This window comes from Rhincodon typus, chromosome 7 (assembly GCF_021869965.1).
Source record: "Rhincodon typus isolate 14 chromosome 7, sRhiTyp1.1, whole genome shotgun sequence".
NCBI lineage: Eukaryota > Metazoa > Chordata > Chondrichthyes > Orectolobiformes > Rhincodontidae > Rhincodon > Rhincodon typus.
Genome location: NC_063338.1, coordinates 49,844,403 through 49,856,900, shown reverse-complemented (window position 1 = coordinate 49,856,900; position 12,498 = coordinate 49,844,403). Strand labels below are relative to the sequence as shown.

The 12,498-nt window shown below is 40.5% G+C and overlaps 1 protein-coding gene across 9 annotated transcripts in view; it reads right to left on the bottom strand.

The window, feature by feature from the left end:
• Positions 1-12,498, bottom strand: part of fmnl2a (formin-like 2a) — a 240,933-nt gene that overhangs the window by 31,384 nt on the left and 197,051 nt on the right. For all 9 annotated transcript variants that reach the window (XR_007262411.1, XM_020519188.2, XM_048598572.1 and 6 more), the window contains exons 13-17: positions 10,401-10,502; positions 5,469-5,766; positions 4,092-4,277; positions 918-1,042; positions 565-767 (exon numbers count right to left, since the gene is read on the bottom strand). Coding sequence is in view for 8 of the 9 variants with exons in the window: in XM_020519188.2 (XP_020374777.2) it covers positions 565-767; positions 918-1,042; positions 4,092-4,277; positions 5,469-5,766; positions 10,401-10,502 (914 nt within the window). In the remaining variant the exon portion in view is untranslated. The remainder of the gene's footprint in view (positions 1-564; positions 768-917; positions 1,043-4,091; positions 4,278-5,468; positions 5,767-10,400; positions 10,503-12,498) is intronic.

Here is a 12,498-nt window from a genome sequence, read left to right as displayed (position 1 = left end):
CACATCTTTGAACACTCTAGGACCAGGTACTTGTCAACTTTCATCCCCGCTTATTTCTTTGGCACTACATTTTTACTAATAATAATTTCTTTCAGTTCGTTATTCTCACTAATCCCTCGTATTTCTTTTATTTGAGATTTCTTGTACCTTCCTCTGAAGACAGACACAAAATAATTATTTCGCTTCTTTTCTATTTCCTTATTTCCCATCATGAATTGTCTTGACTCTGCCTGTAAAGGACTCACATTTACTTTTTTGTTAACATTTCCTTTTTACATGTCTATAGTAGATTTTACATCTGTTCCTATGTTCATAATGTAAGCTTGCTAGTTTACGTTCAGATTCTATTCCCTCTAGTGTTGTTGACAACTTGGTCCTCATTTGCTAAATTTAAAAACTCTCCCAATCCTCAGACTGTATACAGCAAGCATACATATTGAAAATATTGTAATAGAGAGGTGAAAACAGAGAAAAACTAAATAATCTCCTTTCTCCTCTCAAGACAAAAGATTGAACATGTAGGACAGCAAGATTTTGTTTGCTGAAGAGATTTCAATTACTCACATTTGGATAGCTCTGCATATTTCATCAGTGGTTTTTCCTGCCTTTCGCAACGTGATGGCAAGATTCTTGGCTCTGTTGGGATCGAGCAATGTCACTTTGTTTGATCCCCTTTGGATCACCTTTTGTCTATTAGAAACTACATCCATGGCCGGCCCTTGGGCTTTTGTTTTAAATATTTCTTCAAACTCATCCACATTCAGTTCCTGTAAAGTAAAATTCATACACATAGGCAAATGTAGTGCTCAATTTACTCAAATCAGTGGAAACGTAAATCAGCAGACATGGTTTTAAATATCTAATAAGTTTCAAATTCATATGTATTCTTGTACAAAAATATTAAACTGAAGATGTACCTCTAGAATTCTCTCATCATCAATGTCATTGAACACAGTGCCATTTATCTGATTGGGCTTCAGTGCCACCCAGTTAAAGACTGGCATACGGAATTTTGTTTTGATAGGTTTCTTGATCTTCACAGCTGCACAAAAAGAAGTTCTTTTGACATTGATCATCATCATTTAAGCCATCAATAACATACTAAGTCAAATTTTGTCCAAATGTTCACTGCTCTCGCAATCAGTAAGTATGAGCCATTCTCATGCAATTACAAAATTTAAGAGTCTGCATTGTCTAAGAACCTAATTACGGCAAATTAATTGAATATTATTACTTTTCATAAAAACGATATTCTAGAAAAGTGTACATTTCTGATGATTGGAATTTCGGAGGCTCCATTAGTGAGTACAGAGGCATGTAGTACAGTCAATTAGCAAATTTATCTTTATTGCTTTCCTCACTGACTCTGGGGGAAACAACGTGGATATTGACATGTAGCATTGCAGATCAGGTTGAATATTAATTCTTTTCAGACCGTTAGATTTTGAGCTCCAGGCTAAGAGAAAACCAAATTATTCCAAAGGTTTTGTTGGCTAGTTTTGGCACAGACTGAACGTGTAACTTCTCCCAGATCACTGAATGACCAAATGTGATAAAACTGTCTTGGTGAATGTACAGGGTATTGCATAGACAGCTGTAATATCAAAACCATTTGGAAATCAACAAGTTATTCAATACATCATTCAAAATCAGAAGCATGCAATTGCACGATCAAGTTGCAATTTCCTGTAATTTGAATTCGCAACTTAAGTTGAAATATGATGGTCTACAGTGCTCAGACTCCAGTTACATCATCTAACTTCATAATTAACAGATTAACAGTGAACACATTCAAATGGAACACACCTGCTAACTTTATTAAAATCAAGGGTTTCTACTTGGGGCATGCATAGTCTACGACAAACAAGAGAAATAGTCTAAAACACAGAATCTTTCAGTGCAAATTCAGATTTTCACAATTCAATCCATAATATACAAAACAAAAACACATACTATATTTAGAGTCTGTGAATGAGAACACTTTATGAAAATGATTGTCGCAGCCACACAGCCTGATCATTACTGCACATAAGTGAACTGATTCACTTCAGTACTTAATAATAGCAACAAAAACACTGTATTTTTCAACAAAACTGTGATTCATCCAATTATACTAACTCTTGGAATTTTTAATAAAAATATCAAAGAGGGCAGTTATGGAATTTATGATTAATTTCAAGTAGGCAAAGTTTACTAGACACAGAAAAACTGTGGGACACACTCAGATAAACTGCTTGGTGTGCTCTAATTTTGTGGAGTAAAATGCACTGAAAGAACCACACTCAACAACACATATGACTGCTTGAAAGACAGACACGGTGTAATGCATCAATACAGCATAAAGAAACCTACAGAACAGCTTGATTGGTCCCTCTTGTATGGAAGCAGAAGGGTAGATAAAGAAAGATAGGTTAGCAGAAGAGAAGTCATACAATGTGCAAGGGATAGCAGAAATCATTTATCATTGCCAAGCACTCTCACGGAGAAAGTAACTTAGGAAATTTATTGCACACAATTTTACCACCGATAGAACTCAGAATTACAAATTGCATAGATTTGTCATGACATTGCTTGTTCAATATTTTACTTACTAAAGTTTTCAATTTACCACAAGATTATAAGCCAATTACAATGCATAGCCATATTGTTGATGCAACCTCATTGATCTGTGTATGTTGTTTTTACATCTAGTAGTCATAATGGGACCACTATGTTACGCAAATTCCAATCCAATCTTTTGCTTATCTTTTTTAAATCAAAAAGCATTCTCAGATTTTTTTTAAATTGTATGATGAATCTTTGTTACTGGCATTTAATTTCTGTCCCCATTCATCATTATTCTCTCTTTTCTGTCCCAATTTCTTCATTCCCTCTTCTCTATCAATCAAAGGATACAGGAACCATTTTTGGTAAAGAAAAATCACCAGGAGTTTTCCTCTTTTAACACTCCTTCCATTTTTCCAATTCTATTACTTTTTCTTCTCCTTTCCTCCATTGATTTTTTAAACATTTGTGCCTAAATTACCAATCATTTCCAGACTCAGACGACTGAAGGTCTTGAACCTACTGCCAGATGGTGGTAAGGAATGTATAGTATGACTTGCATTCCAGTTTTTGTTCACTCTCTCCATGTGGAGGAGAATTTTTGTTTTCTGTCTAAAAGTCTTTAGTTGCCAACTGCTATCAGAGGCAACCCAAGATCAGGATTATGATATGGAAAGAATACGAAATACATATCACAATTGCCAAACACCCTTCAGTAACTTGCCCCTTTCTGTAAGTTTTCACCTTCTGATGGACTTGTGAGTTAAAAATTAAAGAAACAAATCAAAAAGTGTATCCACAACCTACAGCAACGAAGTGCAGTCAGAAGCAGCAGGTTGCAAAAGGTATGTGTCTCTTAGAGCTCTCTGTGTGGACGAGAAAAGTACTCCAACAGCCTTTCAAGTCAACCTTTAACCTTTCTTAACTGCAGCAATTTGACTGATCTCACCCTCCCTCCCACTCTCCCCCGAAACACCTTTAAAACTTCAATCTCAAGTTGCCTACACTGGATGATTCCTGGCCCGACCCACGCCCCCTCTTTCCTTCTCTCGGTCTGATTGCCAGAGTTGGAACATTCCCTCTCACCAAGTGTTGATCTTTCCAAACTGCCTTCTGCCACTAGCTTTCCTACCAGCTAGCCTGTCCACGTGGCTGACGGTCAGAAAATGGAGGAAGGAAAACGACAAGGAACCATCCTGGCACCAAGCAGGTCCCACATGTTGATGGGAGCCATCCACAATCACAAGCACACCATCTCCAACTTTGTGTTATAATTGGAGCCATAGCATCTCTAGCTGAAAGCCACAAATGAAATAACCCATACCTTCACCTACAGCCACACCAACTTTACTAGCCGGTTTAGAATATGGAGGAAGCAAACTCCTGGTGTCGTGCTGAGTATTCCTTTTTATATCCAAATAAGGCAACACAATTTTTTCACCCAAAGTACATTATATATTCCTGAACTCATGAAATGATCAATTAGTGTCATCCCCTGCAAACTAGGTACCTGTGAAACAGTTCGTGACTATATACCATAGTATTACCTGCTAAGCCAGGATTAAAAATTAGAGTCGGGGCTGCCCCTGGCAATGGAGGAGCTGCTGGTGGCGGTGGTGGTGGAGGTGGTGGGGGAGGAGGAGCAGGTGGAGCTTCTGCCATTGGAGGTGGTGGTGGTGGAGGAGGAGGGGGAAGAGGTGATGATGCTTGGACTGACACTGGTCCATTTTGCACTGCCAGAAACACAAAAAAACAGAAGTTATATTTAGCTTCCAGAAATGATCCAAATATCAGTGCCAACCTAGCAAACATTTGCTTCTTGCACGCCATGAAGGTTATTGGACGATATTGGCTTTCAGAAGCAGTTACCTAAACATGTCAGCAGAAAATTCACTTTAAACACACAGCTATAATTTTATATTATAATTTCAGAATTAGAGCAAAAATGTCAACTTACCACGAAGAGAATGTTCTTCCTGGTGGGTAGAGGAGGTTTAGATAGAATACAATTATCTTCATTGTGTTTGCCTAGTCTTTCCAGTCAAGTTTAGCTCCTATTATGTAATTCTTCAGGGTCACAAACGTCCAAGAGATACTCGTGGATATACGTTTTTGTAACACAGAATTAAGATTCTCGACTAAAATTGCAAAATCAGCCAGGTTCTTCCTGTTTCCAGACTAATCCTAAGAGCAGGAGAGTTTCCAGGATGGAAAGCATTGGTATACTACGGTGAGAAAGCCTGGTGGGTTTTCTGGCAATTGGACAACCTTTGGGGATGGGCTGTTGTCAGGCTTTCTGATGGAATCAGGACCCTGGACAAAGCAGTCCCACGCACTTGACAATGCCGACCAATAAAAGGCTGCCAACTTCAGAACTCAGCAGCACCATGGCCCAGGCAGTGCCTACTGTGGGAACAACAAACCCAAGGCTCTCTCATTGGAGGATCACCGATGGAAAGCCTAAGCATTACCCATGGGGGCCTTCTGGGTTCGGGAGCTGTAGGGAGAGAGGGCATGAGTGTAGGAAGCAAAGGCAAGGGGTGGCTTGTAGCAGTCACACTCCTGCCCTCGTCATGTACAAATTAGTGCAGACTGTGGCATCCCGATTTCCAATCCGATAGTCCATCTGCACTGGTTAAGCTATTTGTGTCGGCCAACTCTTTACAACCCCTTTTGGAACTGAACTAAATGCAGACCAGGCAGGATAATACCCTTAAGTGGCCACTAATTTGGTGAGATTCTGGTCCACCATCATTCTGCCAAATTAAGTTCACTTTCCATCACTAGGTCCACTGCTTCTGGGCCTGGAAGATTGTGCCCGCAGTTACTGCCACACCACAAAGGTAATGGAATTGTACCATGTTTAGTCCCCAGTTTCCTATATTTTGCAATTAATTTCAAAGTCAATCTCAAAAATGCCTTACCTGCACCTGGCAGGGATGGAGATGGCGGGGGAAGGGGTGGCATTGATCCTGATGCCTCAAGCGGTGGTCCTGTATAAAGACTGGATATGTGCTCTGCACCTGGAGACAGTGCTGTAGAAGATAAAACTGGTACAATGGCAATGTCACCATCTCCTTTCTTCTGGACTTTGATAGACCCCTGCTTCTCCAATTCATGGATTTTTTTCTCTAGGTGGTTATGTCTTTGTATGGTCTCCTCCTTCTCTTTGATCATTCGCCGTAGTGTGTGTACCTGGGTGTTGGTATCTTTGTAAACCTCCTAGGAAGTGGAGAGAAAAAAAAAACACAAAAAAATGACAATAAACAAAATGTCAGATTTGCACTTGCATGCAGCATTTTCATATCACATCCAAATGCTTCCCTTTGCCTTTCCTTCATACATTACTACAAGAAAACTGATATTCCTTCACTTACTATTAATTGTCAAGACATTTTCAAATTTCATACTGATGTTGAAAAATTGAAGTAAGATATGAACTTGCCAAGATACCACTAGCAATCCCAGTGATTTGAAGATCAGACGGAAATCTCTTAAATACTTAATGATGCAATCTGAAGGACATTTGCAGAAAACCCATAGCAAATCATTATACAGTCTGAGGAAGTCTGGAATTTTAAAAAAAACAAGGACAAAAATGCCTTAAAATAAGCCAAGCTCGTACCCTCACAAATTAAAATAAAAATCCAAATGTAACCAAATGCTCTAATTCAAATCATGAATCATTCATCACATTTCCACCCGGTTTCCCCATTCTTGATACTCATTTAAAATGCAGGACACTTGCAACATTAGCTCCACTATATTGTAGTCTGCAGCAGCAAGTTTGTATAGGGTCAGGTTAAGGTCACATTTACTGCCCGAAGACACCAAGACAGCACATTAAATTAAAGTTTAACTGAAGCTCAAGAAATTAGCTTAGACCATGAGCTTTCTGTGGACCAGAGCACTGGTGAAAATGAGTCGTGTTGATAGGTAATCAGTCGCAGGACAGCAAGATTTTTTTTGTTGTTGCACGCTGCACTGGCTTGTAATCAACCTCAATAATTCAAGTGTTTTGGAATTGAATTAACCGACAGTTCACAAAAAGGATTTACAGCTTCTCATAGAAAGAAGGCCTTGTATTATACACGACTCTCTCAAACTCAGGATGCCGCAAAGTTTGTTCATAAAGTTCTTGAAAAGTGTGATTGCTTTCAGCAGCAGATGAGCAGGGCAGCATCAAGCAAGATTACAGACGTGACAATAAGCAGCCTTAGCTGATAGTGCATGTAAGCAGAAGCTTATTTTGGGGTCAACTACAAAGCAAGGTGCTGAACGTTCTGACTCAGCTTCGGACAGTTGCCGCGAAAGAGATAAAGTCTGTAGCGATAGAATTGGGGCTTATGGTAGAGACCAAAGTCAATGGCTTCACTCTTATCAATTTCTAGTTGGGGGACATTTCTACTCATGTAGTAAAGGATGTTGAACAGGTAATCTGATATTTTAGATACAGAGGGGAACTTACGAGAAGTGATAGAGGGGGCACATGCATTCTCATGAAATCTAAACCTTGTTATAATGTTGGAATCAGTGAAGTAGAGACAACTTTCTGACAGAGGGACTGAGACGGAGATCAAGAAATAGAGAGTGAAAAGTGAAAGAGCAATTATAGATCAGCAAATCTACAAAAGTAGTGCTTGCAAGTAATCTCGGATACAGAACATTGCAGTCATATTCAGGCTTAAATAACCAAATCCTGAGGTCAAAGAGCAATTTTAAATTAATTGGAAATGTCAACCTCTGTATGAATATATCATTAAACATTACTCACATTAAGTCAAACAATACATTATTATAACTACTGGAGTTTTACATTCTACCCAATTTAACTTTAAGGTCACACATCTGAGGAGATACTGGTGGGTTCAAGTTTAGTTGCTACCTAGACTCCTTTCATAAATCATAGAATCCCTAGAGTGTGGAAACAGGCCCTTTGGCCCAAACAAGTCCACACCAACCCTCACAGCATCCTACCAAGACCCGTAATCAACACATCCCTGAACACTATGGGCAACTTAGCATGGCCAATTCACCTAACCTGCACATCTTTGGACTATGGGAGGAAACCGGAGCACCCAGAGGAAACTCATGCAGACACAGGGAGAATGTACAAATTTTATAAGACAGTTGCCCAATGGCAGAATTGAACCTGGGTTTCTGGTGCTGTGAGGCAGCAGTGCTAACCACTGAGCCACTGTGCCACCCCCTTTCTTGTACATTTTTTTGAATGATATTGAAATCTGAGTGCAATACTTGGAAGCATGAAGGCCAGGAAAATGTGAGAAGTACCATTTGCTTTTCTATTTATAAAGTAAGTTTCACTTACTTGTATACAGCCAGGCATAATGAGTTAAATAATTTCTAATTAAAGTCAAAAGCCCCATTGGTGTAGGTGTGCTTTGCTTTAAAATTACAACGCTTAATTGTTGTGAAGGCAATGCAAAGGTCAACAAAAAGACCCCTGCAAATATGAACACTAGAATGCGTTCCAACAAAAGTCAATTAAACAGGTTGCAAGTCTCTTGGTCCTGGTGATTTGGAATCCTTCATTTCTTTATACATTTTTACATAGCAAGTGATAACAAACTGAAACCCACTGCCTATAAGAATGGTAGAAGTGGAGACAACAAACATGTTCTAAGGGAAATTGGATGGGCATATGAGAGAAAGAAACTTGCAGGGCAACAAGGATAGAGTGGGAGAATGGGACAGATTGGATTGTTCTACCGAACACCCTCATGAGCAACAGGCTGAATGGCCTCCGCTGTGCCTTAATGACTCCATGGTCAGCATTTAATTGGTGGATTTAGTCTTAAGTCATGCACTTAAACAGATAAGACAATGCAGGGTGGGGACTCCGACACCTTCTCCCTCTGCCTGCTTGAGTCAGGGGCAGAACTTGTGGACAGTCATCAACTGGGGGAGTAACCATACACTAAGTCTGAACGGAGGGGAACTCTTTTTCAAAGGTTCTCATTGCCTGATCATGTGACCCAGCATTGGAAAGGAGAGCCCATGAAGAATCACCCAACTGCCCTTTCTCTAGCCCCCATCTAGCCAGCAATTGCCAGCCAATCTTAATCATCTTTCGTCTGGGTCTCCCTCAGTGACCCTCAGCTCTCTGGTGGGTGCCTCACTAGCAGCAATCACCACTCCCAGTGGGTCTGGTGGGCAATGGAGAACCACCAACCTCTGACTGGTCAGCAGCTATCAGGGAGCACGGTTTCAGCCACCATAACAGGCTAGACAGAAAGCTTCTTTTTAAATCGGCAGGCCTCTAGAAGGCACGTAAGAACTCCCGTTGCCAGCACTAAATTCACCCAAAGATTCAAAGACATTTCCACCCTGATTGTTCTCATGATACCTCTGAGCGAGCCCTCAAACTTCAAATCAAGTTATTACTGAATCTTGTGCATCTGAGGCAGTTGTTGAGTTTAGTGGTATCTGGATTGGTGCCTGACAATTGGCAGTGGAAAGAATCTTTCAAACTACCTGTCTGGTTGGGACTGGCATCCCTCTGCACACAATAACAAACACACCCTGATCACCTAATACCCCATATAATTTAATTAATTCGGAAGGACTAAAACATGTTACAAAATTTAACAAACATGTTACAACATTTAACAAACACTCGTTTCAACCCAGTACTCACTAAACTGGCTCACATGTGCTAACTTTGTGTTGGTGAGCAGGAAAGAGACAGATCATGCCATATAAATGGAGATAACCTGCAGACAGCCCTGCACAATGCACTCATTTTGTACATTGATCATTTTAGTTCGAACCAAAGAACTGGAGAAAAAGGGGGCTTTGCTTAATCCATATGAACCTTTTCTGGATAGCTGCATTAGCTCACTATCAACATCGTGGGCATTAGCATTGACCAGAAACTGAACTGGATCAGCAATATAAATACTATTGCTGGAAGAGCAGGCCAGATGGTGGGAATCCTGTAACTCACCTCCTGACACCTCAAAGCCTGTCCACGATCTCCAAGGCACAAGTCAGCAGTGTGTCGGAATATGTGCCATTTGCCTGGATGAGTGCAACCCAACTACACAGAAGACGCTTGACGTCATCCAGGAGAAATTAACCCACTTGATCGGCACGAAATCCGCAGACATTCACTTCTTTCACCACTAACGTATATTAATAGTTGTGTATACCTTCTACAAGTCTTACTGCAGAAATCACCAAAGCTCTTTACACACCACTTTCTACGACTACTTCCATCATGAAGGACAAGGGCAGTAGATACAGGGGAACACCAGCACCTGCAAGTTCCCTTCCAAGCCACTTACCGTCCTGGCTCGGAAATGTATTAATGTTCCTTTAGTGTCACCGGATCAAAGTCCTGAAGTTCTCTCCCTAAGGGCATTGGACTGCAATGGTTCAAGAAGGGGCAGCTCACTACCACCTTCTCAAGGTCATCTAGAGACATGCAATAAATGCTGGCCCAGCCAGAAGCACCCAAATTCCATGACAGAATTTTTAAAAATTCATGTGAAAGAATGAAAAAAATTAACATAAAGCTATACAGAATTGTAAATTTTTTTTTACATTTAATGCAGACTTATTATGCTGTTGCTCTTGGCAAGTTGGAAGATGCTTTTGACAACGTGTGAATGATGTTTGAACTCAGTTTTGGAACATTTATCAGTTGATCAAGATAATAATTTAGACAGAAAACAGTTAATTTAGTTTATGCAACAGTTTAAAAAAAAACCTCACAGCAAATTGGTAGCCTGTTTCTCTTTCCCATAAAACAAGCAGCTGATTCGCATGATTATTGAAGACCAATCTGAAACCTATTGTTTCTCATGGCTGCAAATAAATCCTCTCAAACTTACTCTTATAACTTCCAGTTCTTTACTTCTTTGCATCAACTGCTTTTCCAGTTCCACAATTTTTTCCATTGCTTCATTTTCAGTATCTTGCAACTTTTCTGACAACTGAAATTAGAATTTGATATATTAGTCTATTGTTTGCAGTGGTCAATAAGCAGTCCAAAAAAACAGCATTCAACCTGCTTGTCTGATTATTCTAGGCAAGAAGTAGTTTAACCCCAGAGTGTGAGGTTTCAGAATCAGGTTTGAACTTTAAGTTGAAGCAAGTTCCTTGATCACAGCTAGAGTGGCAGTAGAAGCACTACAATTGTAGTTAAGTAGGGGAAATCCACATGGTTTCTTGTTTCAAACTGTTATTCAATCACTGTGAGGTGCTACATTTTTGTAGGGCAAATCAGGACAGGACTTATAATGCTAAGGTCCTGGGGAGTGCTGCTGATCAAAGAGACCTTGGAGTGCAGGTTCATACTTCTTTGAAAGTAGAGTCGCAGGCAGATAGGATAGTGAAGGCAGCATTTGGTATGCTTGCCTTTATTGTTCATTGAGTATAGGAGTTGGGAGGACATATTGTGACTCTACATGACATTGGATAGGCCTCTTTTGGAATACTGTGTTCTGTTCTGGTCTCCCAGCTATAGGATAGGTGTTATCAAACTTGAAAGAGTTCAGAAAAGATTTACAAAGATGTTACCAGGATTGGAGGGCTTGAGCTATAGGGAGAGGCTGAATAGGCTGGGGCTATTTTCCCTGGAGCGTTGGAGGCTGAGGAGTGACATTATAGAAGTTAATATAATCATGAGGGGCATGGATAGGGTAAATAGACAAGGTCTTTTCCCTGGGGTGGGGGAGTCCAAAACTAGAGGGCATAGGTGTAAGGTGAGAGAGGAAAGATTTAAAAGGGACCTAAGGGACAACTTTTTCACGCAGAGGGTGGTGCGCATATGGAATAAGTTGCCAGAGTGGTGGCGGCTGGTACAATTACAATTTTTAAAAGGCATCTGGATGGGTATATGAATATGAAGGGTTTACAGAGGTATGGGCCAAATGCTGGCAAATGGGACTAGATTAACTTAGGATATCTGGTCAGCATGGACGAGTTGGACTGAAAGGTCTGTTTCCATGCTGTACATCTCTATGGCTCTATGGCTTCTGGCAAAACTATGCAAAGGTCAGGAATGGACAAGATGGGATTCAGTTTCAATACGCTCTCACTAGCTGTTAAATAGCCCATCAGTGCTCAGCACCAAGGTTTAAAGGTAGCCACTTAGGTGAGGCAGCAAAAGACAACTGACACTCATGGCACTGAATCCCAGCAAGCAGTCAATGCTGTAAGGAAATGAGGATGTGAATATTTTAAAATATAAACTGCAAAGTAAGAAACATCGACTGCAGGACATAATACAGAAGAGACAAACTTGCTTTTATTTTGAGCACCATCTAATCTTTCATTCAAAATCGGATTTCATTCTGAGCTACCCACATTTAGAAACCAGTCTTTAGGTAATTGAATTTGTTCAACCAGGTTTTAAGGAAATCATTAAATGCAATGGATAATGCAAAGGCAAAAGACCTCAAGTACATTCAAGCTGTAGTGAAGACGACACTTGGTCCTGAACTAGCTACCAACACTTCCCCACCCCACCACATCCTAACCTAGCTGTTCCAGTGCAGCTACAACACCGGCATCTACCCAGCAATGTGGAAATTTGCCTGGGTATGTTCTGTACACAAGGCACAGGACAAACCCAGCCAATTGCTCCCAGACTACTCTCACTTATCAGCATAGGGACTGAAGCTGTCAGACCATACACCGAACAGTATTTATTCAGCCATAACCTGCTCACTGACTGGGTGTGGCATCAGGAACCCATCAAATTGAAGACAATGAATTGAATTGAAGGGGAAACAAGAGACAAATCTAGCTGTTACAGAGATAGTAGGAACTGCCGATGCTGGAGAATCTGAGATAAAGAGGTGTAGAGCTGGATGAACACAGCAGGCCAAGCAGCATCAGAGGAGCAGGAAAGCTGACGTTTCGGGTCTAGACCCTTCTTAAGAAATGGGGGAGGGGAAGGGGGTTCTGAAATAAATAGGGAGAGAG